The sequence below is a fragment of the Papio anubis genome, chromosome 20 (assembly GCF_008728515.1).
Source record: "Papio anubis isolate 15944 chromosome 20, Panubis1.0, whole genome shotgun sequence".
Taxonomy (NCBI): Eukaryota; Metazoa; Chordata; class Mammalia; order Primates; family Cercopithecidae; genus Papio; species Papio anubis.
In genome coordinates this window covers 18701892-18727129 of record NC_044995.1, presented here as the reverse complement: position 1 = coordinate 18727129, position 25238 = coordinate 18701892, and the positions used below count along the sequence as shown (strand labels likewise).

The 25238-nt window shown below is 47.2% G+C and overlaps 1 protein-coding gene across 1 annotated transcript; it reads right to left on the bottom strand.

The window, feature by feature from the left end:
- Positions 1-1492: 1492 nt before the first annotated feature.
- Positions 1493-25220, bottom strand: WDR87 (WD repeat domain 87). The gene is made up of 6 exons (XM_009194350.4): positions 25032-25220; positions 15131-15251; positions 13088-13258; positions 9530-12402; positions 8506-8777; positions 1493-7242 (listed from the first exon to the last, which is right to left on the bottom strand). The coding sequence occupies exons 2-6, from the start codon at positions 15209-15211 to the stop codon at positions 1871-1873; spliced, it is 8769 nt and encodes a 2922-aa protein (XP_009192614.3). The 5' UTR covers positions 15212-15251; positions 25032-25220; the 3' UTR covers positions 1493-1870.
- Positions 25221-25238: the final 18 nt, after the last annotated feature.

Genomic DNA, 25238 nt, shown 5'->3' with positions numbered 1-25238 from the left:
TTACAGGCACACACCACCATGCCCAACTAAGTTTTTTGTATTTTTGGAAGAGATGGGTTTTCACCATGATGGTCAGGCTAGTCCTGAACTCCTGGCCTCAAGTGATCCACCCACTTTGACCTCCCAAAGTGCTGGGATTACAGGTGTGAGCCACCACACCCGGCCTACTCCTTTTGCTTTAACTCTTGTCTCCTTAATTGCTAGAGGGAAGGTCCCTAAGTAACTGGGGGGGCCTAATTGAGCCTACACCTAGTTTTCCAAATTCTTATTCTATCACCCTACCCAAATTCCATGTCTAGATAGTAGTAAAGGGAGTGAAAGACATAGGGACATCAGCTTCCCTCTTTTTGTTGTTGTTGTTTTGTTTTTTTGAGACAGGGTCTTGCTCTTGCCCAGGCTGGAGTGCAGTGGCACAACCATGGCTCACTGCAGTCTCAACCTCCCAGGCTCAAGTGATCTTCCCATTTCAGCCTCCTGAGTAGCTGGGACTACAGCAGGCACACATCACTGCACCTAGCTATTTAAAAAACAGGCCAGGTGTAGTGGCTCATGCCTGTAATCCCAGCACCTTGGGTGGCCAAGGTGGGTGGATCACGAAGTCAGGAGTTCGAGACCAGCCTGACCAATGTGGTGAAACCCTGTCTCTACTAAAAATACAAAAATTAGCCGGGCATGGTGGCGTGTGCCTGTAATCCCAGCTACTCAGGAGGCGAAGGCAGGAGAATCGCTTGAACCGAGAGGCGGAGGTTGCAGTGAGCCAATTTTGCACCACTGCGCTCCAGCCTGGGTGACAGAGTGAGACTCCAACTCCAAAAAAAAAAAAAATTGTAGAGATGGGGTTTCACCATGTTGCCCAGGCTGTTCTCAAACTCCTGGGCTCAAACAATCCTCCCACCTTGGCCTCCCAAAGTGCTGCGATTACAGGCGTGAGCCACTATACCTAGCCGAAACTCTATTTTTTTTTTTTTTTTGCTTCAACCTCAGATGGCCTCACCCCTTGGTGCCATCCAGTGATGAAGTCACCAGGTGGAGGTGGTACTGGCTAAAACTTGTTGAAGATTATTCCTTTACTCTGAGAATCTCCTCAACACCCACCATTCCTGCTATCTGGAACTCAAGTCATCAGCATGCAGAACTACAAACAGAAAAATAGAGTCAGCCCCACTGTAGGACCCCAAATACTAAGGGACAAAATGTTGCATTTTCTGACTCTAAAGCCCATTCTCTTTCCACCATATCAATACCTCTCAAATTCGTGCCAAATATATATTAGTTTTTGTGTCTGGTACTTTCCTTCTTAGAGTGCTTGGGGAGGATGGTGGGAAGGAATGAAGAGAACAAGGACAGACTTGTCTGCCTCAACACATCCACACAGTGGGCACCCCTGTCTTTTGGGAAGCTTCCCCCCATCTCAGGAGTACGTGAGTAAGTTGTTTCCCTGGCTACCTTCTTGGGGAACTAAAGTTTGCTGGGAAAAAACACATCAAAGTGCTTGTTGCAAACAAGAACCTCCTCTTTATTCCACATATAGAAGCTGTGTTTCCAGAGCTGGGAAAGGGCTTCGACCTGGCCCTACCTCTGTGTGGGCCTAGAGATGAAGGTCTAGGTCTGGGCGCGGTGACTCATGCCTATAATCCCAGCTACTCGGGAGGCCGAGGCAGGAGATTTGCTTGAACCCGGGAGGCGGAGGTTGCAGTGAGCTGAGATCACGTCATTGCACTCCAGCCTGGGCAACAAGAGTGAAACCCCATCTCAAAAAAAAAAAAAAAAAAAAAAAAAAAGAGAGAGAGAGAGATGAAGGTCTAGATCCTGGTGACCAGGCCTTTCTCCACTTGGCAATGAAAAGTCCCAACCTCCAGTCAGTCCCAAATTAGAGAGTGGGAGCAACGGTGTGTGTCAATGCCTTGGTGAGATGAAGATCAGCTTCCGGCAGGCTTTTCCAGGCAAGTTCTAAGATCCCATACCGGGCAATGCCCACAGGAAGGATGGTGTGCACACAGTTCTGCCAAGGGAGGGGTACCACACCCTGAAACTCCTGAGGACTTCTACGAGTATGAGAACTGCCACAAAACAGGCAGCAGAACAGCCGTTCCCCGGGAACTAGCTCTGTGGCTTTTAGGGCCTCTTCATAGATGATCTCTTGGGGTTGAGGTTCCTCTCTCATTAGCAGCTCCTGAAGCAGCTTCTGGATTCTGGGGGACTTAAGTTGGTACAGGTCCATGAGCTGGTAGAACTGTTCCATCCAAGCAGTGCTGTCTTTTGCATATCGCTGCTGCAGCATCCGCAAAACATAGTACAGTGCCACAAACGTCTCCCACAAAGGCAACTCTTCCTTCTTTTTAGAAATGGGCTGTTTCTTCTTCTCTAATTTGGGCAATCTGGGAAACCTGCGTTTATCCTTAAAATCCCAGAAGTCCTTTTGAAACATCAGTGCAAGGGTTTGTTTTTCCACAGAGGCATGGGCACTTGGAAAAATGTCTCTTGTGGCAGGATAAAAGTATTGCATTTCCATCTCCTTGTGAGCAATGGATATCTGCTGTGCCCTCTCACTTCTGTAAGGCTCTCCTAGAAGATGCCAATTTTTAGCCCTTGGGTCTGGAATCCTCTCGGTAGCTAATGGGTACTTTTGTGTGGGGACAGCCAAAGGTTTTGGCCAGCTCTCCTTTTCCTTTGCTTTTATAGGAGGAATCACTTTCCGGTATTTTGGACTTATGGACTCTCTAGTGGGTTTTGAGATCCTTGTGCCTCGTGACTCCAGGGCCTGCCTGTGACGGTACACGATGGCTTCAAGTTTGGCCAGATTCAGCCATTCTAAGTTTCCCTTTGAGACGAGGTCTTTGAGCAGCTGGCATAGTCTGTGGAAACCATCCCTGGAAAGCTGTTCTCCTGCTTCCATTCGTTCTAGGACATGGCGGATCCACTCTACATCTGAGAGGATTTCATCTGCATGTTGTTTCTTAGCCGGGATTTGGGAGAGAGGTAACTGTACCTCAGTCTGTCCCATCAGAGGTGGATGCTGCAGAAACCACTTCCACCAGGCACCTAGTGGCTTGTGTTGGAGTTCCTGACCTTCCACGGTCCTCCTTAATATGTGGGACATAAATGGGGTCTTTAAGTCCTGTGCTTCGGACTCTAAAACTGTACCCAAAACATGTGGAGGTATGGGTTCATATTTTCCCATCACTTCTCTTTCTTTATCCATTGTCTCTGAGAATTTCCTGGGTATTTCAACTACTGTGGCCTTTTTATCTTCCCAGGATATTTGTTTCTCTGGCACTGGCACTGGTATTTTCTCTTTCATCTCCAGAGCTCTTGACATCAGTTTCTTCAAAGGGCTTTTTAGAACTCCCAGTCTTACAGCCCCATCTTTGACATGAGGAACTCCTTTTCCAATGGAAAGGACTCTTTCCTTTTCTCTTAGGATCTTTCTTCTTTGTTCTTGTAACTTAAATAGTTTTTCTTTTTTTAAGGTATCTTTTTCCCTGTCCATTTCTTCTTCCAATGAGCTGCTCTCCTCTTCCTCTTCCTCATCACTCAAACTTTCTATCTCTTCCTCACTCGTAATTTCTTCTTTCTCCTCAAACACTTCTTCCTTCTCCTGAACCTCCTCCTTCTTCTTTTCCTTTTTTTCCTTCTCCTCCTCCTCCTCTTTCTCCACTTGCTTCTCCTCCCCTTCCTCCTCCTCCTCTTCCTCCTCCTTCTCCTTTTCCTCCTCCTCCTCACTTTCCTCCTCCTCTTCTCTCTCCCTTTCCTCCTCTTCCTCCCTTTCCTCCTCCTCCTCAGAAGACAAACTCTCTTGCTTCTCTAGTTCATCTAACAGGCTTTCCATTTCTTCAGAAAAATGCTCTTCACTTTCCACTTCATCCACTTGACTGGAAAACTTTTCCTTTGGTTTATCAACTCTCTTGGCCTCTTTCCTCTTTCTCCACCTTCGTTTAAGGAATGGGATTACCTCTTCTTCTTCTATTCCTCCTTCCTCTTCATCATCCAGTATGACTTCTGAATGCTTTCTGGCCAATTTGCTCTCTTCCTCAGTCATTTTTTCTTCTCTGTTTATCATTCTCCTCATTTCCTTGGCCAGTTTTCTCTGCTTCCGAGCCAGTTTCTTCTCATCTTTAGTCAGTTCTGATCGTTTTTCAGAAAAATCCCACTCTTTGATATCCAGCTTACTCTGTTCTGTACTCAGTCTTCTCTCCTTAACAAAGAGTGACCTCTTTATCTTTGTCATTTTTATTTCTTCCTGTGTTAGTTTCCTTTCATCCCTGATTAGTCTTTGAAGTGCCTTTAAGATTTTGTTTAGTTTTGCTGGTTCCTTGGAAAGGCTCTCCTTTTTTTTAATCAAATTCCTTTCAGCCTTGGCTAACTTTCTTTGCCCCTGGACAAATATTCTCCGTCCTCTAGTAAATTCCAGTTTTCCTTTGGCAATTTCCCTTTCCTCCATGGCCAGTATCCTGTCTTCATGTAGCAGTATCTTCTCCTGTAGTGACAATTTCCTCTCAAGTAGTTCTTGTTCAACTTTAGTCATTTTTCTTTGTCTTGAAGTTTCTGGAGTCTCTCCCTTAGACAGTGTTTCCTTTCCCTCAACCAGTCTCATCTTCTCCTCAGCCAGTCTTTTCATTTCCAGGTTCAATGCCTTTTTTTCCTTAACAATATCCAACTCTCCTCTGAGCCGTTTCTTTCCTTGGACCATTGCCTTCTCCAGAGCTGATTTCATTTTTTCCTGGGCCAATTTCTCCTGTTTCTCGGCCAGACTATCCTCTACTTGGACCAATTTTTTCTCTGTTTCAGTCAGTTTCTCCTTCTTCTTGATCACGGTCTCCTCTTCCTGTGTCAGCTTCTCCTCTACCTGAGCCAGTGTCTTCTTGAACATTCCCAATTTGTTCTTTACTTGCACTAATTTCTTTCTGCTGTGGGTGAGTCTTTCTTTGTTATAGAGTAGGTTCTCTTTCCTCTGAGCCAATTTTTCCTTCTCCTGGGCCAGATTCTTCTTTTCCTGAGCCAGATTCTTCTTCTGGTACAGTATCATCTTGTTCTCTGTGAGTTCTTCCATGCTGTTGATCCATCTTTCCCTTTTCTGGGCCAGTTTTATCTTCTTCTTAATCAATTGCTCCCTTTTCTGTCCCAGTCTTTCCTCTTCCTCAGGCATTTTTTCCTTGTGCTGGGCCAGTTTCTCCTCTTCCTGGATCAGCAACTCTTCTTCCTGGGTCAATTTTGTCTCTTCTTCAGACAGTTTCTCCCTTTGCCAGATCAATGTCTTCTCTTCCTCAGCCAGCTTCTTCTTTTCCTCAATCAGTTTCTCCTCTTCCTGATTCAGTTCCTCTTCTTTCCAAGACAGTTCTTCCATGTCCCATTCCAGTTCCTCCAATTCCTGGGCCAGCTCCTTTTCTTGCCAGTCCAGATTTTGTTCCCTCTGGGCCAGTTCTTCCACTTTCTGGACCAATATGTTTTTTACCTCGGCCAGTTTCCCTTCTTTCTTTGCTAGTTTCTCTTCTTCTCTAGCCACTTTCTCCCATTTCTTGGACAATTTCTTCCTTTTCTGGGCCAATTTCTCCACCTCCTGGCTTAGCTTCTCCTCTCTTTGGGCCAGTGTTGCCTCTTTCTGGGCAAACTTACCCTCTGCCTGGGCCATTTCCCTGTCATCCTGGGTTATTTTAACATACGCCTGGGCCAGTTTTCTCTCTTCCTGGGCCAACTGTCTCTCTTCTTGTGCAAGTTTCTCTTCTTCTTGTGCTAATTTCCTCTCTTCTTGGGCTCGTTTTTTTTCAGCTCGGGCTTGTTTCCTGTGTATTCTGGCCCGTTTGTGTTCTTCTTGGATCTGTCTCTGCTCTTCTGTGACCTGCTCTTCTTTTTCTTCCTCCTTCCGAGACATTTCTTCCTCCAAAGTCACTTCTTCCTCATCCTTGTACAGTTGCCCCTTGGATTCAGATTGCAACATATTTTCCCAGAATTGTTTCCACTCTTCCCATTTCAGCTTCTTGTCCTCCTGAAGCATTTCCTCCTCCGGGGATAGCTTCTCTCCAGCCTGGTGTAGTTTCTCCTCTTCCTGAAGAAGCCTCTTCTCCCAGTCTTCCTTCCATGCCTTCCAGGATTTCCTTGTCTCACCATGGGCCTGTTTCCACTCATCCCAGGACTTTTTCCAGTCCTGCCAAGACGATGTCCTCTCAATCATAACCGGTTTTCCTTCTTGTTCAACCACTTTCTCCTCTAGTGTGGCCATTTCCTTCACTTCCTCACTCATATCCCTCTCTTCTTTGGGCATTTCCCTCTTTGTTTTTCCTACTTTTCTTTCCTGCTGGACAGCTTTCCTCTCTTGCTTAGGTGACTTCTGAAAGGTTTTCTTCTTTTCTTTCTTTGATATTTGTTTTCCCTTGGTTACATCACCTGGTTCTAAAAAAATAACTTTCTTTTTCTTGCCCTTTTTCAAAATCACTTGGGTTTCCTCCAAGGCCGGCATGTCTTTTGCTTTCTTTTGTGCTTGTTCTTCTTCCCTTGGCATCACTTCGTGTCTGATCACCTCTTCTGTCACACCTTGTATCATGTCCTCTCTAATTGCTCCTTCATGGATAAAAATTGGTTTCTCCTCTGGCGGGACTACATCCCAATCAAGGTCCTCAAGCAGAACCTTACTTTCTTTCTTCAACAGGGGGCAGATCTCCTGAAAGAGTTCCCAACTGGGGTGCCTATCTACCAGCATCTCCTGAGCAAATGTCACTAGCTCAGTGTTTAGATTTTCTGACATTTTTGTTTGGGAACCAGATATCCTCAGGGTCATAAGACGACACAGATCGTCCCGCCATGATAAGCCATCTCCAGAGGTTGACCTGCGGCCAGATATTCCTGAGGCTCCGCGCCCTAGAATTTTAACCTTTTTAGTAACTGGCTGTCCCATTACAGGAGGTGTAGGTTTCTCAGTTATAACTTTGGCTTCTTTTCCCTTCTTCTTGTGCTTCTTTTTGAGTTTCTGAGCTCTTGCTTTCTTGTCTCTTTTGTCACGTATTTTCCGCAGCATCTTCAGGGTCAATGCAACATGATCCTTTGAGATATCTTTCTCTTGAGAGTCAACATCTTTTAAGAGCTTTGTTACACTGGTGCTTGAAGACCATTTGGAATGGACGGATGCTTCCTCCATCTCAACTGGTGCGGCCTCAGTCCCACTTTCATCCTCTAAGAGGCCTGGCTCAGTGATCATATGTTTAGAGTCTCTCTCTTTCGTCTTCTTGAGACCCCGCAACCATTTTCGGCCTGTAGGAAAAATGGAGAGGTGGAGGTAAGCAAAGTATGGGGAACTAAATGAAACCTTTCCAAATATTAGGTGTGAGCTAAGAAGAACTGTCATAAAAGAAGTAGCAACAAAGAGAACTGAGGCCTTAAAAAAAAAAAAAAAGCATCTCTTTGCTTTATTCCTAGCCCCCTACTCCTGCCAAATCCTAGAGAGCTAGGCCTTAGAGTCTTCCTGAGTTTGAGTGGATCCTTCCTTAGAAAGTCTTTTTTTTCTTCATTGCTTTCATAAAAATCAATTTTATTGAGGTATAATTTACATATGATATACCCATTTTAAGCAAACAATTTGATGAGTTTGAAAAATGTATACACTCTTGTAACTACTGCAATCAGGATATAAGGCATTTCTATTATCCCCCTAAATTCCCTCCTACATAGTGTCCCAGTCAACATCTATCTACCCTTAATCCCCGGCCCTAGGCAACAACTGATCTGCTTTCTGTGACTGTAGATTCATTTGCCTTTTTTAGAATTCCAAATAAATAGAATCATTTAAAAATGTGCTCTTTTGTGTTTTCTTTCAACAGTTTTTGAGATTCTTCCATGTTGTTGCATGTATCACTCTTTTTTATCACAGTAGTATTTCATTTTATGAATACACTGTAATTTCCTTATCTATACACTTTTAAAAAAAATTATACGTTAAGTTCTGGGATACATGTGCAGAACATGCAGGTTTGTTACATAGGTATACAGGTGCCATGGTGGTTTGCTGCACCCATCAACCCGTCATCTACATTATGTATTTCTCCTAATGTTATCCCTCCCCTAGTCCCCCATCCGAGAATGCCTTTTCTATGATGAGACCTTTCCACTTATCTCTCTTCCCACCTGGTATCTCTTTTTTTTTTTGAGATGGAGTTTCACTCTGTCACCCAGGCTGGAGTGCAGTGGCACCATCTCGGCTCACTGCAACCTCCACCTCCTGGGTTCAAGTGATTCTCCCACCTCAGCCTCTCGAGTAGCTGGGTTTACGGTCATCCACCATCATGCCTGGCTAATTTTTGTATTTCCAGTAGAGACGGGGTTTCACCATATTGGCCGGGCTGGTCTCAAGCTCCTGACCTCGAGTGATCCACCCGCCTCGGCGTCCCAAAGTGCTGGGATTACAGGCGTGAGCCATTGTGTCTGGCCAGCCCACCTAGTATCTCTTGATCCACTTTAACCCTAACTACCCTGCCTCTTGAGGACCCTGAGGCATGGACCAGATTACCCCTTACATACTATGCTTTTTGACCACTGCTCGGCCTCGTCTGTGGCCTTTGCTGTGCTTGACGGCCACTTCAGGTTCTTCAGAAACTGTAGGAGGTTTCACGGAGAAGGATTTAAGTTCAGAAGCCTTTGGGACATCTAAAGAAAAAGCCGGCTTTTCATCTCTATGTGACAGAGTCAGGTCTTCATTCAATCTCTGCTCCACTTGAGTGGAAAGGATTTGGAGATCTGTGGCCTGCATCCCCAGCAGATGGTCTAGAGTTTCCTCCCCGATCATCTCCTGCCTATGAAAGTCAAAGGAGAAGAAGGACTATGCTGAGTCAGGAACAAAAGGGAGAATGGGAAGAACAAAACGGCTGTGGAACAGGCAGGAGGCTTGGCAAAGTGGCCAAGAGAGACGGCATATGCAGAGGAAAATAATGGCTGAGACAAAAGAAACTATCTATGAAGCCAAGATGGCAATGAATGGAGTGATCTGTATTGGAGGCTGTAGAAACAGGAGAAAAGGATGAAAATGGAACTTGAAGAGGTAGCGGACATATAGGAAAAGCAATAGAGAAAGGGGTGAGCAGGCCAGGTGTGGTGGCTCATGCCTGTACTCCTAGCACTTTGGGAGGCCAAGGTGGCAGGAAGATTGCTTGAGCCCAGGAGTTTGAGACCAGTCTGGGCAATATAGTGAGACTCTGTCTCTACAAAAAATTAGCCAGTGTGGTGGTGCATGCTTGTAGCCCCAGCTACTGAGGAGGCTGTGGCAGGAGGATTACTTGAGCCTGGGAAGCAGAGGTTGCAGTGAGCCAAGATCGCACCACTATACTCCAGCCTCCAACAGAATAAGACCCTGTCTCAAAAAAAGAAGGAAGAGGAGGAGGAGGAGGAGTGAATAGGGGATTGTCAAGAATAGTCATCTAGGAATGAGCAAAGGCTATGAGAAAGAAGAAACGTCAGGAAGAATTAATAAACAGGGATGAAGAAATAGCAAAGGAAAGGAGGGGGAAATGGGGAATGGGGTGAAGAATTGAGGGAAGCACAAACGTACTGCATCTCCCGAAAAGTCTCTTGTTTCTGGATCAGCTGTAAGAGTGAGGTCCTAGAGTGGATTCCAATCTCAGCCATGAGGCTTAGAGTCTTGACCCTCACTCTTTCATCCTTGTCCATTAATCCCTGAGCCAGAGGCATGGCAAAAAGATGAGTAATCATTCCTAGACGCTTCAGCCCTTCCCAAGCTAGTTCTCGGATCAGCGGGTTGGAATTGGTTGTATCATCCAGTAGCCGACGGGCTGTCTCAGAGCGTAGGGCTGGAGACACCTGGTAAGAGGCAAAGATTTGCCCTAGTGCACCAACACAGTACTGGTACTTCAGCAAGGAAGCATGGACCATAATATTGAGCATTGTCTCAATCATGCTATTAATGGCTATTTCACTCATCTTTCTTCCCAGCCAACTTCGGTTTGCTCTATCTGTAAGGACGCTGTAGGTTTTATCCTTGGAAAGTCTCATTTCTAGGAATTGTTCATCCTCCTTCTCTGGATATTCTATATTACTTACAGTTCTTACCTTGCTCTGCCAGAAAAAGAATTCTTGAGACCTGTCCCATTCCAGCTCCCGCTGGGGTGCATGCAGGTTGCACTGTAGGTATATTGGGGTGCCCTCTGGCCAAAGACGGGCACGAATCACTGAATTGGGGATATAGCAATCAGGGGCAAAAAGCCATTCCCGCCCATGACCAAAGTAGTATCGCAATATCTGATAGGGGTTGAGTCCATCCCAGCTAGTCAGTTGTAGTTGGGGAGGAAGCACATAATGGCGTTGGTAACGTTTACTCATCTGCGTCCCATTTTCCATGTCCTGCAAAGAATAATGCATGGAGGAACGCAGTAACACTGGGCTCCCTTCCTCATCTTCTTCTATCACATGTGGCACAGAATGGTCAAAGGCAATGGCCCGCTTGTTGACAAGGTTCTCCAGACCCACTAATTTCCGTTGTGCTTTTCCAAGGTAGATGTACTTGGGCACAAACATGGTCTCAAAGGAGAAGAAGAAGCTTGGTATGAAAGGCTTAGGGATTTCCAGTACTTCATCTGATATGCTCATAAAGGAAAGGCGAGTCAGCAGGGCTGGGGGAAGCAATTTTAAACAGGACACTAGGTAAAGACTCTGGTTAAAAGTCACAAGCAGGTCACCCCGGTCATTTGCAAAACAGAGTGGGCCAAAGTGCAGTGATGAGTCCAGAATGGCTATGAGTCTGCCATGGAAGTCCCAGATCCGAACAGAGCCATCGGCAGAACCTGTGACGAAAAGACTCAAGGAGAGGCAGACATCAAAGGATGTGATGGCACACAGGTGCAGAGGCAGTGTTTCTATGAATTTCAAGCCATTCTGTGACCCAGAGGACATAAAATCATGGAACTTCCAGAGACGCAGGCAGTTTGTCTCTGTGATGGCACCCACAGACTTGGGCAAGAGTATCAGATGTGTTAGGTGACAGCTGCTGAGGATGCTGGCGAGAGGCTTCAGTTGTACTTTGACCCCATCAAGCACAGCTTCTGACAGGTGCACATAGTCATCCATTCCATAGGAACAGAGCAGAGAGTTTCCTTCGCCACCAAAAATCCCTCCAGACAGCGTGGAGAGTGCCAGTACAGCACCAAAGTGCATGAATTTTTCTAATCGAGCACAGCTGTGCTGGGAGAGCACTCTTATCACACCACTCTGGTGCCCAGAGAATATCAGTCCCTCTAGACCCCGCCCCAAGTTGAAATGCCCATAAGCCAGGCATTGTACAAAGTCCTGAGAATTTGGTGAGGTGCCTAGAAGATACTTGGCTGGGCAAGGGCAGCGGGTTGTGTCAAATACCAGAACCTCTGAGCTGCCTGTTGCTACAAAGAGCTCCTCTTTACCTGGGTCGTAGGCCCAATCCACAGCCCGGTCCACAATTGAGAAGGGCCAGGTGATAACCAGAAGGTCCCCTGTTATTGGGGACACAAAGCGCAACAAGCCATCCTCGGTGGTACACAGGATCCGGAACCAGTTATTTCCACAGTAGACCCGACGCAACTGCTGGGGAGCAGAGCCACAGACATTGAAGAGGCTGTAGAAGCAGGGCAGGCGGCGCAAGGAAAAACTATGGGCAGTTTGGCAGAAGAAAGTAATGCTGTCAATGAACTGGAGCCGGTACAGCTCCTCGCCAAGCTCTAGCCGCCGAAGCAGGCTCCCTGAAGTCAGGTTCCACTCCTTGATTAGGCTGTCACTGCCAGCTGTTAGCAGGGTGTGGGCCTCTGGTCGGCTGCGGATACAGATCACTCCTGAGTGATGGGCCTGGAAACTATGGAGCGGATGGCCCTGCTGGAGGCTCCAAACTTGGATTTCCCCAGCTTGGTTTCCAGCATAGAGAAAGCCCTGATCAAAACAAGTGAAGCAGCAGGTGATGGAGGAGCCGCTGCTGGTGGACATGAACCTCTTTACCTCTCCCAGCTGACCCTTGCCCTGGCGCATCAGGACCCTCACCACCGTCTCACACAGGGCCAGGAGGGAGCCATTGGGACCATTCAGCACGATGTCCTGGACCAGCTCATCACCTGGCATGGAGATCGTGTGGGCTATATGGAGGCCCGTGCCACTTCGCTCAATGACCCAGGTCACCACTGCTCCCAGGATGCCAGATAGAAGCATCTTCATTTCCGGGTCATAGCAGAGGCAGCTGATGTTGAAGCGGCAGTGCACTTTACCCAGGGGTTTGAATGCCCGAAAGTGGTCCCCAAAGAGTCGCAGGATCAGGTCACCACAGTAGACCACGAGGATATGAAAGGAACCTGTGTGGACCATGGACTGGATGGGTGGCAATCGTTCAGTCATGGAGAATATTCTTTTCTCAATCATGTCCTCAGTTTTGCTCTTCATCCACACTACAGCCTAGAAGAGAATAACATGGAAACTGCCTAGGCCAGGCGCGGTGGCTCACGCCTGTAATCCCAGCACTTTGGGAGGCCGAGGCAGGTGGATCACCTGAGGTCAGGAGTTCGAGACCAGCCTGGCCAACATGGCGAAAGCCTATCTCTACTAAAAATACAAAAATTAGCTGGGCATGGTGACCGGCGCCTGTAATTCCAGCTACTCAGGAGGCTGAGGCAGGAGAATCGCTTGAATTCGGGAGGCAAAGGTTACAGTGAGCCAATGCACTCCAGCCTGGGTGACAGAGCGAGACTCCGTCTCAAAAACACAAAAAAACAAAAAAAAAAAGAAAAGAAAAGAAACTGCCTAGAACTGATAGTAGTGCAGAATATTCCCTTATTTCCCCATGTTTTGTGTGAAGGAGGAGTTGGAGGACTCTAGAGTGATTTTATCCCTTGGTGATGAGAACTGGAAATACAGTAGAGGCAGGAAGCCTAGGACCCTTTTCCTAACGTTGGTTTACTTCGGGGGAACCATACAACCCACTCAACATGGGGACTATAATTGGAGAAAGGATGAGGAGAGATTTCTGGTTCCAGACCACATTAATTCATGGGGAATATCTTCCTTTGTCAATCTGGGCTAAGAGCCATATGGGCATGGCCCTGGGAGAATGGGCCAAGAAGGGGAAGAAAGGCAGTCTTACCTGTATTTCTTTTGTGCTCGATGTCACCCAAGAGAGGGAGGTGAAGAAATGGGCATCACTGAAGTAATAACATACACACGGCATATTTTGAGGATAGCGAGACTCTTTGAACAGTATCTGGGACCGGTCGCTCAGCACAACTAGGCTATTCTTTGGGTCTTCTGAAGGTTGCTGGAGAGAGGTGTGGCATAAACTAAGAGGCTAGGGCACAGAGGCACTAAATATATTCTCGCATAAGTCACAATTGGAGGAGTTCCCAAAGTCATGCCTCCCACCCGAAGGACCTACTCCTGTTACACTCACACGTGCATAACTTATCACCTGTGGGACAGCTATACTTCACAAGCATGTAACAAATCCCCCAATGCAGGAGAGAACACAACCCTACAGAGCCTCTGTGTGCAAATTTTATAGTGTGAACACAGGGGAAAATGATGTTCTTTTCAACATGAAGTTAGCCATGCCTGCCCTCTAACATTCCTTTTTTTTTTTTTTTTTTTCAGATGGAGTCTCGCTGTGTTGCCCAGGCTGGAGTGCAGTAGCGTGATCTCAGCTTACTGCAACCTCCGCCTCCCAGGTTCAAGCGATTCTCCTGCTTCAGCCTCTCAAGTAGCTGGGACTACAGGCACGCGCCACCAAGCCCTGCTAATTTTTTGTATTTTTAGTAGAGATGGAGTTTCACCATGTTGGCCGGGCTGGTCTCGAACTCCAGACCTCAGGCGATCTACCCGCCTTGGCCTCCCAAAGTGCTGGGATTACAGGCATGAGCTACTGCATCCAGCCCCCTCTAACATTCTTGCTTGTGTCTAGAAGGTACATGTACCATAAAAGACACAATCTTTAACAGAATAGTCAGGCAAGTACATCACCTTACACCCACATGGAATATAGCAGAGTCTCCCAAAGTCAGTGTATCAGTACAGCTCTAAGTTACTGAAGCTTAAAGCTGCACTAAGTGAGACTCTCGGGACACCCTATCTGGCCTTTAAATTTGACAGAGGACAAGCATTTATACCATATATATATAATCCCACGGTGATAGAGCATGTGCTATGAAACATGCATCTGGGATCCTGTAATTTTTTTTGTTTTGTTTTTTGAGACACAGTCTCGCTCTGTGGCCCCAGGCTGGAGTGCAGTGGCCTGATTTTGGCTCATTGCAACCTTCGCCTCCTGGGTTCCAAGCGATCCTCCTGCCTCAGTCTGCCGAGTAGCTGCAACTACAGGTGCAGGCTACCACACCTGGCTAATATTTTATATTTTTAGTAGAGATGGTGTTTCACCATGTTGCCCAGCGTGGTCTCAAACTCCTGCGCTCAGGTGATCTACCTACCTTGGCCTCCCAAAGTGCTGCAATTACAGGCATGAGCCACCACGCCTGGCCCTGGGATCGTTTTATGCAGAGCCAACCATAGCAAAACTGAGATTGGCAACTGTTCTCTCTGGTGTCTCCTCCTCTGTTTTAAAAAATCTCTCAGCCAGGTGCGGTGGCTCACACCTGTGATCCCAGCACTTTGGGAGGCCAAGGCGGCAGATGGCCTGAGCTCAGGAGCTCAGCCTGACCAGCCTGGGCAACATGGTGAAACCCTATCTCTATTAAAAATACAAAAAATTAGCCGGGCATGGTGGCGTGTGCCTGTAGTCCCAGCTACTTGGGAGGCTGAGGCAGGAGAATCACTTGAACCCAGGGGCAAAAGTTGCAGTGAGCCAAGATTGCGCCACTGCACTCCAGCCTAGGTGACAGAGCGAGATTGCATCTCAAAATAAATAAAATTAAAAAATAGAAAAACTCTCTTTCCAGAAGGTCAGTTCCTCTGACAATGCTTCAGAGTGTCCACTTTCCACTATGAAAATGTCCTTGCGAGTAGTCTGTGACTCATGGAAATTGATGGCCTACCTCCTGCTAAGGTGATGACTATCTTTATAATATACCTTGTTTGCTTCCTGTTCTCAAGGACAATCTGTGGCTCTTCTGAAATGCTCATGACTCTAAGACGGGTAGCAGCCAACCTATGATGTGTTTATGTCCTACGTATACATTACCTTGCTTTCATTTATGGTGTCATTTAGGAGGAGTTTTAAATCTTTCCACAGGGGAATGAGCCTGGGGGAAGATGTCGCCATGAGACTCCCTTGGCCCTCCTGAGGACCGTTGCTTAAAAACCTGTGGGAATCCAAAAGAGCCCAGCTTAGTCACTGCCACTTTCCGAGAAGCTAGGAATCAGAAGGCAAGAACAATGAATTCATGTCTATTGAACACCTTCTGAAAGTCAGGAACTGTGCACAAGACATACCTTCTCATTTCATCCACTCTACAGCCCAGTAAGGTAGGCATTATCTCATTTTATAGATGAGAAAACTGAGGCCTGGAGACAGCAAATGGGGAGTGAATCTTAGCGTGTTCCTTCCTATTGTAACCCAGTAACATAAATGGGTGAGAGAAGCAGAGAAACCGAGAGGGGGCTGGAAAAGAATACCCTCACAGGCAAATAATAGTCCTTCACATTTTGTGTTGTGTCCGGAGAGCATTTTGTGAAGACTGTGGGGTCTCAAAGTATGGTCCCCGGACCTCCTGAACCAGCATTCCTGGGGGTAAGTTTTATTTTGTTTTATTTATTTATTTATCTATTTTTGAGACAATCTCGCTCTGTCACCCAGGCTGGTGCGTGCCGGTGGTCCCAGCTCCTTGGAAGGCTGAGGCAGGAGGATCACTTGATTTTTTAAAATTTTAATTAATTAATTAATTTATTTTGAGACAGAGTCTCACTCTGTCACCCAGGTTGGAGTGCAGTGGCCCAATCTTGGCTCACTGCAACCTCCGCCTCCCAGGTTCAAGTGATTCTCCTGCCTCAGCCTCCCGAGTAGCTGGGATTACAGGCACGTACCACCACGTCCAGCTAACTTTTGTATTTTCAGTAGAGATGTGGTTTCACCATGTTGGTCAGGCTGGTCTTGAGCTGACCTCAGGTGATCCACCCACCTTGGCCTCCCAAAGTGCTGGGATGACAGGCGTGAGCCACCGCTGTCTGGCCACCTGGGGGTAAGTTTAAAAAAAAATAAAGCTGGGCGTGGTGGCTCATGCCTGTCATCCCAGCACTTTGGGAGGCCGAGATGGGCAGATTACAAGGTCAGGAGATCGAGACCATCCTGGCTAACACAGTGAAACCCCGTCTCTACTAAAAAATACAAAAAATTAGCTGGGCGTGGTGGCAGGCACCTGTAGTCCCAGCTACTCAGGAGGCTGAGGCAGGAGAATGGCGTGAACCCGGGAGGCGGAGCTTGCAATGAGCCAAGATCACGCCACTGCACTCCAGCCTGGGCAATAGAGTGAGACTCTGTCTCAAAATAAATAAATAAATAAATAAATATTTAAAAAATCAAGTGATCCTCCTGCCTCAGCCTTCCAAGAAGCTGGGACCACAGGTATGCACCACCACGCCTGGCTAACTTTTCAAACTTTTTTTTTTTTTGTAGAGATGGGGTTTTGCTTTGTTGCCCAGGCTGGTCTTGAAGCTGGGTTCCAGCTTTAGCCTCCCAAAGTGCTAGGAATACAGGTGTGAGCCACAACACCGACCTGTAGGTGTCAAAATGCATATTCCTGGGCTCCTCCCCTAGACCTACTGAATCAGAACCATGGAAGTAGGACGCAGGAACCTCCACTTGTAATGTGCTCCCTGGGTGATTCTACTGGCATTGGAGCCTGACTGCTGAAATAGGAAATGGAGATACAGGGCACCCAGGACTAAGAGTCAGCCCCAGCTAGCACATATGGAGAGAGGATCCAGCCATTTGGCTTTGCAGGTTTCCCTGACTGTGTGGAATCAGGTAGTTCCTTTTTTTTTTTTTTAAGATGGAGTTTCGCTCTGGTTGCCCAGGCTGGAGTGCAATGGTGCAATCTCGGCTCACTGTAACCTCTGCCTCCTGGGTTCACGCCATTCTCCTGCCTCAGCCTCCTGAGTAGCTGGGATTGCAGGTATGCACCACCACACCCGGCTAATTTTGTGTTTTTAGTAGAGATGGGGTTTCACCATGTTGGCCAGGCTAGTCTTGAGCTCCTGACCTCAGATTATCCACCCACCTCAGCCTCCCAAAGTGCTGGGATTACAGGCATCAGCCACCAAGCCCGGCCTCAGGTAGCTCTCTTACAGGAGGTACATCTGCTGTTCATTGTCCTCGTCCCCGTTCCCTTTTCTTTGGCCTTCATGAGGACAAACCTCTACTTTTCCTGGTTGTACAGTGAATTACTTTTAACATACCCCCTCTGTCAGGAAATCTGTTACTACTTGTGGGAAAATGGGCTAGTTTTTCCTCATTTGTAAAATGTAAATGCCACTGTTGCTTATGTTACAGGATTGCTGCAAAGATTAAATAGTATAATTTATGTGAAAACCCTTTTAAGCATACCCTGTAGTGACAAACACGACTTCTGTTTGTAGGCTGGCCTAGTTCTCAGAGAGGTGACCACTCTATTTCCTTCCAACTCAAACTTTGTGCTTTTCAGCTGCTCTGGAAACATGACAGTTAAATTTATAGTCTGGCCAGCAGAGGGCAACGGAGGCCAACCTTGCCTGCCAGATGTAGAAAAACTTCATCCGTTTAGAGAAATAATGGGAACTTGTTAGAAATGCAAATTATTGGGCCCCACCCCAGACCTACTCAATTGGAAATTCTGAGATTAAGGCCCATCAATTAGTTATTGTTGTTGTTGTTTTGTTTTTAAGATATAGGGTTTTGGCTGGGCGCAGTGGCTCACGCCTGTAATCCCAGCACTTTGGGAGGCTGAGAAGGATAGGTCACCTGAGGTCAAGAGTCCGAGACTAGCCTGGCCAACATGGTGAAACCCCGTCTCTACTAAAAATACAAAAATTAGCTGGGCGTTGTGGCAGGCGCCTGTAATCCCAGCTCTTCAGGAGGCTGAGGCAAGAGAGTCACTTGAACCCAGGAGGCGGAGGCTGCAGTAAGCTGAGATTGTACCACTGCACCCCAGCCTGGGCAAGAGTGAGATTCAGTCTCAAAAAGAAAAAGAGACAGGGTTTTGCTCTGTTGCCCAGACGGTAGTGCAGTGGCATCATCATAGCTCACTGCAGCTTTGAACTCCAGAGCTCCAGAACTCAAGTGATCCTCCCACTTCAGCCTCCCATGTGCTAGGACTACAGGCATGTGCCACCACACCTGGCTAATTTTTGTTTCTTTGTTTTGTTTTTGTGGAGACAGGGTCTCACTGTGTTACCCGGGCTGAAGTGGTCACAAGTGATCCTCCCACCTTGGCCTCCTGGTCACAAGTGATCCTCCCACCTTGGCCTCCCAAAATGCTGGGATTTCAGGCATAAGCCACCACGCCTGGCCTATTTTGTTTTTTGTTTCCATTTTTGTAGAGATGGGAGTGGGGGTGGGGTAGGGATGAGGAGGTGTCACTATGCTGTCCAGGCTGGTCTCTAACTCCTGGCCTCAAGCTTCGGCTTCCCAAAGCCTCAGCTTCCCAAAGCGCTGGGATTACAGGCATGAACTGTTGCACCTTGCTTCAACAATAACCAAAGTGTGAAAAACACTGGTTTAGAGAACTGGTGGAGTCCCAAGTCATTTGGCCTGGGCTTCCTGAAGCAAAGTCAGCAGAACCCACCTTCTGGTATGGCTAAGCCGAGGCTCTGTGTTACCACAGAGACTTGCTCACTGGATTTGCGGTGGGGTAAAGCAGCAGGCAAAACTTATCATCATCATCATCTCACATGCATACAGTGGGTGAGAGCCCAAGGAAAAGCTTTCAACATCAATCATTTCCTTAGTTCTTGAAAGAATCCTGAGAGGCAGATATCATCATCTCCGTTGTACAAAAGAGGAACATGAACTCAAAGAGGAAAAGGGATGTGTTTAAGTCTACAAAGGGCAGATCAAGACTAAGATCCACCGGCTACAGTGGCTCACGCCTGTAATCCCAGCACTTTAGGAGGCCAAGGCGGGTGGATCATGAGGTCAGGAGTTTGAGACCAGCCTGGCCAACATGGTGAGACCCCGTCTCTACTAAAAATACAAAAATTAGCTGGGCGCGGTGGTGGGCGCCTGTAATTCCAACTACTCGGGAGGCTGAGACAGGAGAATCGCTTGAACACAGGAGGCAGAGGTTGCAGTGAGCCAAGATCACGCCACTGCACTCTAGCCTCGGTGATAGCGCAAGACTCTGTCTCAAAAACAAACAAACAAAAAGACTAAGATCCAATCCACAGTTCAGGATTCTTCCACTATATCAGAGGAGGAAGAGGTTTTGCTGGCTGATGCTAAGAAGGCTCTCTGATCCACAAATCCACTCACAGTGGGAACTTGGCACTGGCTGGCAGCACACAGCATCCTGTCTCTTTCCATGCTCCCCAAACTGCATGCTGCCCTCCTGCGATAGCTATCTCCATTCGGTTCCACTCAACCCTGCACTTGCTGCTCATTCTGAACACCTTTCAGGCTCCAGATGATCTGCTTCAGATCCTGCACAGCAGTGGAGGCCCCTATGGGAGTTACCCCAGGCCAAAGTGGGAGGCTCACTCGCTTGCAGCCAGAAGTTCAAGGCCAGCCTGGGCAACATAGTGAGACCCTGTCTCTAAAAAAAAAAAAAGTAGCCAGGCGTGGTGCCATGTGCCTGTAGTCCTAGGTATCTAGGAGGCTGAGGTGGAGGATCACTTGAGCTCAGGAGGTTGAGGCTGCAGTCAGTTATGATGGCCCCACTGCATGCCAGCCTGGGTGACAGAGCAAAATCCTGTCTCAAAAAAAAAAAAAAAAAAAAAAAAAAGCCAGTTGCGGTGGCTCACGCCTGTAATCCCAGCACTTTGGGAGGCCGAGGTGGGTGGATCACAAGGTCAAGAATTCAAGACCAGCTTGACCAACATGGTGAAACCCTGTATCTACTAAAAATAACAAAAATTTGCCAGGCATGGTGGAGGGTGCCTGTAATCCCAGCTACTCCGGAGCCTGAGGCAGAGAATTGCTTTAAGTTGCAGGAGGCGGAAGTTGCAGTGAGCCGAGACTGCACCACTGCATTCCGGCCTGGGCGACAGGGTGAGACTCCAATTCAAAAACAAAACAAAACAAAACACCAGAAAAAAACCAAACAACCACCACAACTCAGAGTTACCCCACTGGCCCCTTCTTGCGGCCTCAGAGCTGCTGAGAGAGCAGTCATTTGTAGCAAATTTGCAGTCACTGCCATCACTTCCCATTATTCCAAATATCTCCACTGGGTCCCACTTCTCTTCACCAGCCTACAAAGAGCAATTGGTTGGGACTATTTCAGGGAATATTTCTAGGTGATGAGTGAGAAGGAGGACTTTCAAACCCCAAATCTCTATGTTTATTTAATTTTATGGGGTGTTTTTTTTGTTTTGTTTTTTTGAGACAGAGTCTTGCTCTGTTGCCTGGGCTGGAGTGCAGTGGTGGAGTCACAGTTCACTGCAGTCTCGAACTCCTGGGCTCAAGCAATCCTCCCGCCTCACCCTCCTGAGTAGTTGGGAACACAGGCACGCACCCCCACGCCTGGCTAATTTTTAAAAAACTTTTTGTAGAGACAGGGTCTCACTATGTTGCTTAGGTTGTCTCAAACTCCTGGGCTCAAGCGATCCGCCTGCCTCAGCCTCCCAAAGTGCTGGGATTACAGGTAAGAGCCACTGCACCTGGCCCTTTATGTTTATTTTCTTATTTATTTATTTGCTACTCTTTCGCACATCATAGACCAGTTTCCTTGGGTTAGCCTCAGAGGATGACATTCAACTCCCTAATCCCAGTACCTGTCCTTAAAAGCAAGTTTGTAGTGAGCTCCAGATGCTTTAATCCCAACAGTCTTGATTGTTTAATATCTTTTACTTTTTATTTTTTGTTTTTTTGAGATGGAGTCTCACTCTGTCGCCCAGGCTGGAGTGCCATGGCGTGATCTCAGCTCACTGCGACCCCCGCCTCCGGAGTTCACGTGATTCTCCTGCCTCAGCCTCCTGGGTAGCTGGGATTACAGGCATGCACCACCATGCCCAGCTAATTTTTTTTTTTTTTAGTAGAGACGGAGTTTTACCATGTTGGCCAGGCTGGTCTCAAACTCCTGACCTCAGGTGATGCACCCGCCTCAGCCTCCTAAAGTGCTGGGATTACAGGCGTGAATCACCATGCCCGGCCGATTGTTTAATATCTTTTTTTTTTTTTTTTTTTTTTTTTGAGACGGAGTCTCGCTCTGTCTCCCAGGCTGGAGTGCAGTGGCCGGATCTCAGCTCACTGCAAGCTCCGCCTCCCGGGTCCACGCCATTTTCCTGCCTCAGCCTCCCGAGTAGCTGGGACTACAGGCGCCCGCCACCTCACCCGGCTAGTTTTTTTGGTATTTTTTTTAGTAGAGACGGGGTTTCACCGTGTTAGCCAGGATGGCGATTGTTTAATATCTTAACGCAAAGATCATCTAATGGGAGAATTCAAGCTCTGTGGCCAATTTAGCGTGAAGGGTATTTGGGACCAACGAATGTTATTCCTGCTGACTGCGGAGACAAACCAGGTCCATGACTGATGTTGACACTGGAACTATATTCCTTTTCTTAGCACCAGTCCACTGTAAGGTACATAGTGTTCGTGATGGCCTGAGGAAAGGCAATCCTCCCACGAGTTTTGTCTTGTTAAAGAGAGTTGACTCTAGGGGGCGCTGCACTCCACGACACAGTCAGGCCTCTGGGCTCCCATTGGCTCACTAGTTGGCTCCACTGTGTTCTGTTATATGTGTGTGTGAGGGGATCCAGGCAGGTTTCTTGCTCCCTAGAGCTTACAGTCATCAATGAAGAGATATAAAATGGATTGCAGTGGGAAACTCTAGGTGATGGGTTATATTATCCCGTAGAACTTTTCTGCAACTTTTAATTTTCTTAAATTAAATTGCAAATTAAATTCAGTTTTAAGAAGGAAAAGTATGAAGTGCTTTGAGTACATATAACGAGGAGACCTGGCCACCCAAAAGGAAGGTGATGAGTGCGCCACACTGTGAGACAGGGCCCTGCATGGATTATATAACCTTGCAGGTGGTCTCACGTTTGGGGACAGGGGTGCAGAAAGTCCAGCAGGGGACAGGGGTTCAGAAAGTCCAGCTGGTATCAGAAGGGCCTAATTAGTTGACTGTAAAGTCAGAGGGGCAACTTAAGCTTACTTGGTTCTTTGAATGACATTACTGATAAGGAGCCCAAGTTTGTCCCCAGGGCCTGGGAGTGCTACTCTGGCCTTCAGGTGGCTGCATAGCTAGGGCTGGGGGTGGAATGCATTTAACTTTCTTAATGGGAAGAAATAATTTTCCAGGCTGACAAACATACATTAACAGGGTGGGCTAGTTTCTGCTGGATGGAAGAGTTACCCTGGATCCCTGAGAAGTAATGACAGTATCCAGGATTAATTAGGTTGTAAAGTAGTAACCAGTGGTTTTACATATCTTTTAATTCTTATTTATTTATTTAGAGACAGGGCCTCACTCTGTCACCCGGTTGGAGTGCAGTAGCACGATCATGGCTCACTGCAGCCTCGACTTCACTGGCTCAAGTGATCCTCCTGCCTTAGCCTCCTGAGTAGCTGGGACTACAGGCTAGTGCTACCACACCTGGCTAATTTTTGTACTTTTGGTAGAGATGGGGTTTCACCATGTTGCCCAGGCTGGTCTCAAACTCCTGGACTCTAAGAATCCATTTGCCTCAGCCTCCCAAAGTGTTGGGATTATAGGTGTCAGCCACCACACCCAGCCTATTTTGTTTCTTACAATTATTCTAATGACTTAGCTACTATCCTCCCTGTAATTAAACAACTTCTTTTTTTTTTTTTGAGACAAGAGTCTCACTCTGTCGCCCAGGCTGGAGTGCAGTGGCATGATCTCGGCTCACTGCAAGCTCTACCTCCCGGGTTCACACCATTCTCCTGCCTCAGCCTCCCGAGTAGCTGGGACTACAGGCCCCTGCCACCATACCTGGCTAATTCTTTCTATTTTTTAGTAGAGACGGGGTTTCACCATATTAGCCAGGATGGTCTCAATCTCCTGACCTCATGATCCACCTGCCTCGGCCTCCCAAAGTGCTGGGATTACAGGCTTGAGCCACTGCGCCCAGCCAAAAATATTTTTCTTATGTGAGTGATAATATACTATATACACTGTTATTCACCTTTTTTTCTCTTAATATAGCTTTAAGATTAAGTCATGTTAATACATATAACTCTGTTTCATTTCTCAACAGTTACTAACTGCAGGGCATTCCAATGTGTGGCTGAACTATCATTTATTTATCCAAATTTCTACTAATGGACATTGGGTGGTTTCCAACCTTTTGCTATTGCAGCTAATGCTGCAAATGAATATCTTTGTTAGTGCCTCATAACATTTTAATTTTATTTGATTTTAATTTAACTTAAATTGTAGAATTGAGGCCAGGCATGGTAGCTCATGCCTGTAGTCCCAGCACTTTGGGAGGCCAAGGCTGGCGGATCACGAGGTCAGGAGGTCGAGACTATCCTGGCCCACATGGTGAAACCCGGTCTCTACTAAAAATACAAAAATTAGCTGGGTGTCGGGGGGTGTGCCTGTAATCCCAGCTACTTGGGAGGTTGAGGCAGGAGAATCACTTGAATCAGGGAGTCAGAGGTTGCAGGGAGCTGAGGTGGCATCACTGCACCCCAGCCTGGCGAGAGAGTGGGACTCCATCTCAAAAAAAAAAGAAAAAAAAATGTAGAGCTGAGGCAATGAAAACATTTTTCCATTAACCTAACTTGGAATAATATTTTGGATGTATTTGGGTTAAAGTATTAAAATTAATTTCATAGCTGGGTGACATGGCTCACGCCTATAATCCCAGCACTTTGGGAGGCTGACATAGGAAGATGTCTTGAGGCCAAGAGTTCAATACCAGCCTGGCAACATGGCCAAAAAAAAAAAAAAAAAAGTAAGTAAATAATAAATAAAATGAATTTTACCTGTTTATGTAAAATTTAAAATTGCATATGTGGCTTGCATTACACATAAATACACACATACACATAATTTTTTTTTTTTTTTAAAGAGACAGGGTTCTGCTGTCGCCCAAGCTGGAGTGCAGTGGTGCAATCATGGTTCCCTGCAGTCTCAAACTCCTGGACTTAAGCGATACTCAGCCTCTTGAACAGCTGGGACTATGGCCACATGCCACCACGCCTAGCTAGTTTTTTAGTTTTAGTAGAGATGGGGTCTTGCTATGTTACCCGGCCAGTCTCCAACTCCTGGCCTTAAGTGATCCTCCTGCCTCGGTGGCTCAAAGTGCCTGGTATATTTCTCTTAGGTAGTATTGCTCTACATTGCCGTAGTCTGGTGGTGGCCTGATATCCCTACTGGACTGAAAGTTCCCTGAAGGTAGGACTCCAGTCTGTCTGGATTTCTCTTGTGTTTTCATAATCACCCAACCTGACATGGAATATAGGTGCTGAATCCATTTTTGTTGAATGAGTGGAAAAACGTGCTCTCCCAGGAAGAAACATCTGCTTCCCAGCTTCAAATGTTACATCTTCCTAGAAGGCAGGCTGAGGCGGAAAGGGTATTGACTACGGCTTCTCGACCAGAGGACCTTGCGATTCCAGTCAATTCCCTCGGTAACTCTTATGGAGGCGTGGCAATATACATTAAAAAAGGAGTGTGTGTTGCGGGGTATTCCGCTGCTTGGTTATGCCAGCAGGTGGATTAAATTTGGATAAAATTTCCCAAGGTGTAGGTACTCTACAAACACTAGTTACCCTCAGGAATGTGTGATCAACAAAAGAATGTAAGATAACAAGGCCCCCACGCAGCCCTTGGGTCTTGTGGCTGCCGTCGAAGGCAGAGCTCTGGAGCCGCCTACGCCGGGGAGAGACGACTACACCCAGGGCCCCTCACCCTCGGGCCTCCTGCACGGGAGGAGGCAGGGCGTTTCTGTCTCAAAGCATGGGCTGCGCCTGTTACCTGCGACAGGACTCCCGACGAGGGACGGGTACGGTGTGTGCACTCAGACGCTCCTTGAGCTAGGGGCAGCGACTAAGAAGCTACCTGGCGGATGCTGCGAGAGGACTCCACCCACAGAACGGTTGGACCCCAACCCCGCAGCCGGCGGACTCCCCGAGGCCAGGGGTCTGAACGCGCGTGCGCATGGGCGCGCGCTCGAAAGAAAAA

What these genes read in the sequence shown, in the direction of transcription:
- WDR87 (XM_009194350.4), bottom strand. Translation starts at nt 15,211, where the DNA reads ATGGCGACATCTTCCCCCAGGCTCATTCCCCTGTGGAAAGATTTAAAA. An exon ending in ACACCATAAATGAAAGCAAG is followed by an intron (nt 13,259 to 15,130) that starts GTAATGTATACG and finishes ACCTCTCTCCAG; the next exon opens with CAACCTTCAGAAGACCCAAA. An exon ending in AGCAGTGGTCAAAAAGCATA is followed by an intron (nt 7,243 to 8,505) that starts GTATGTAAGGGG and finishes TTTTTCCTACAG; the next exon opens with GCCGAAAATGGTTGCGGGGT.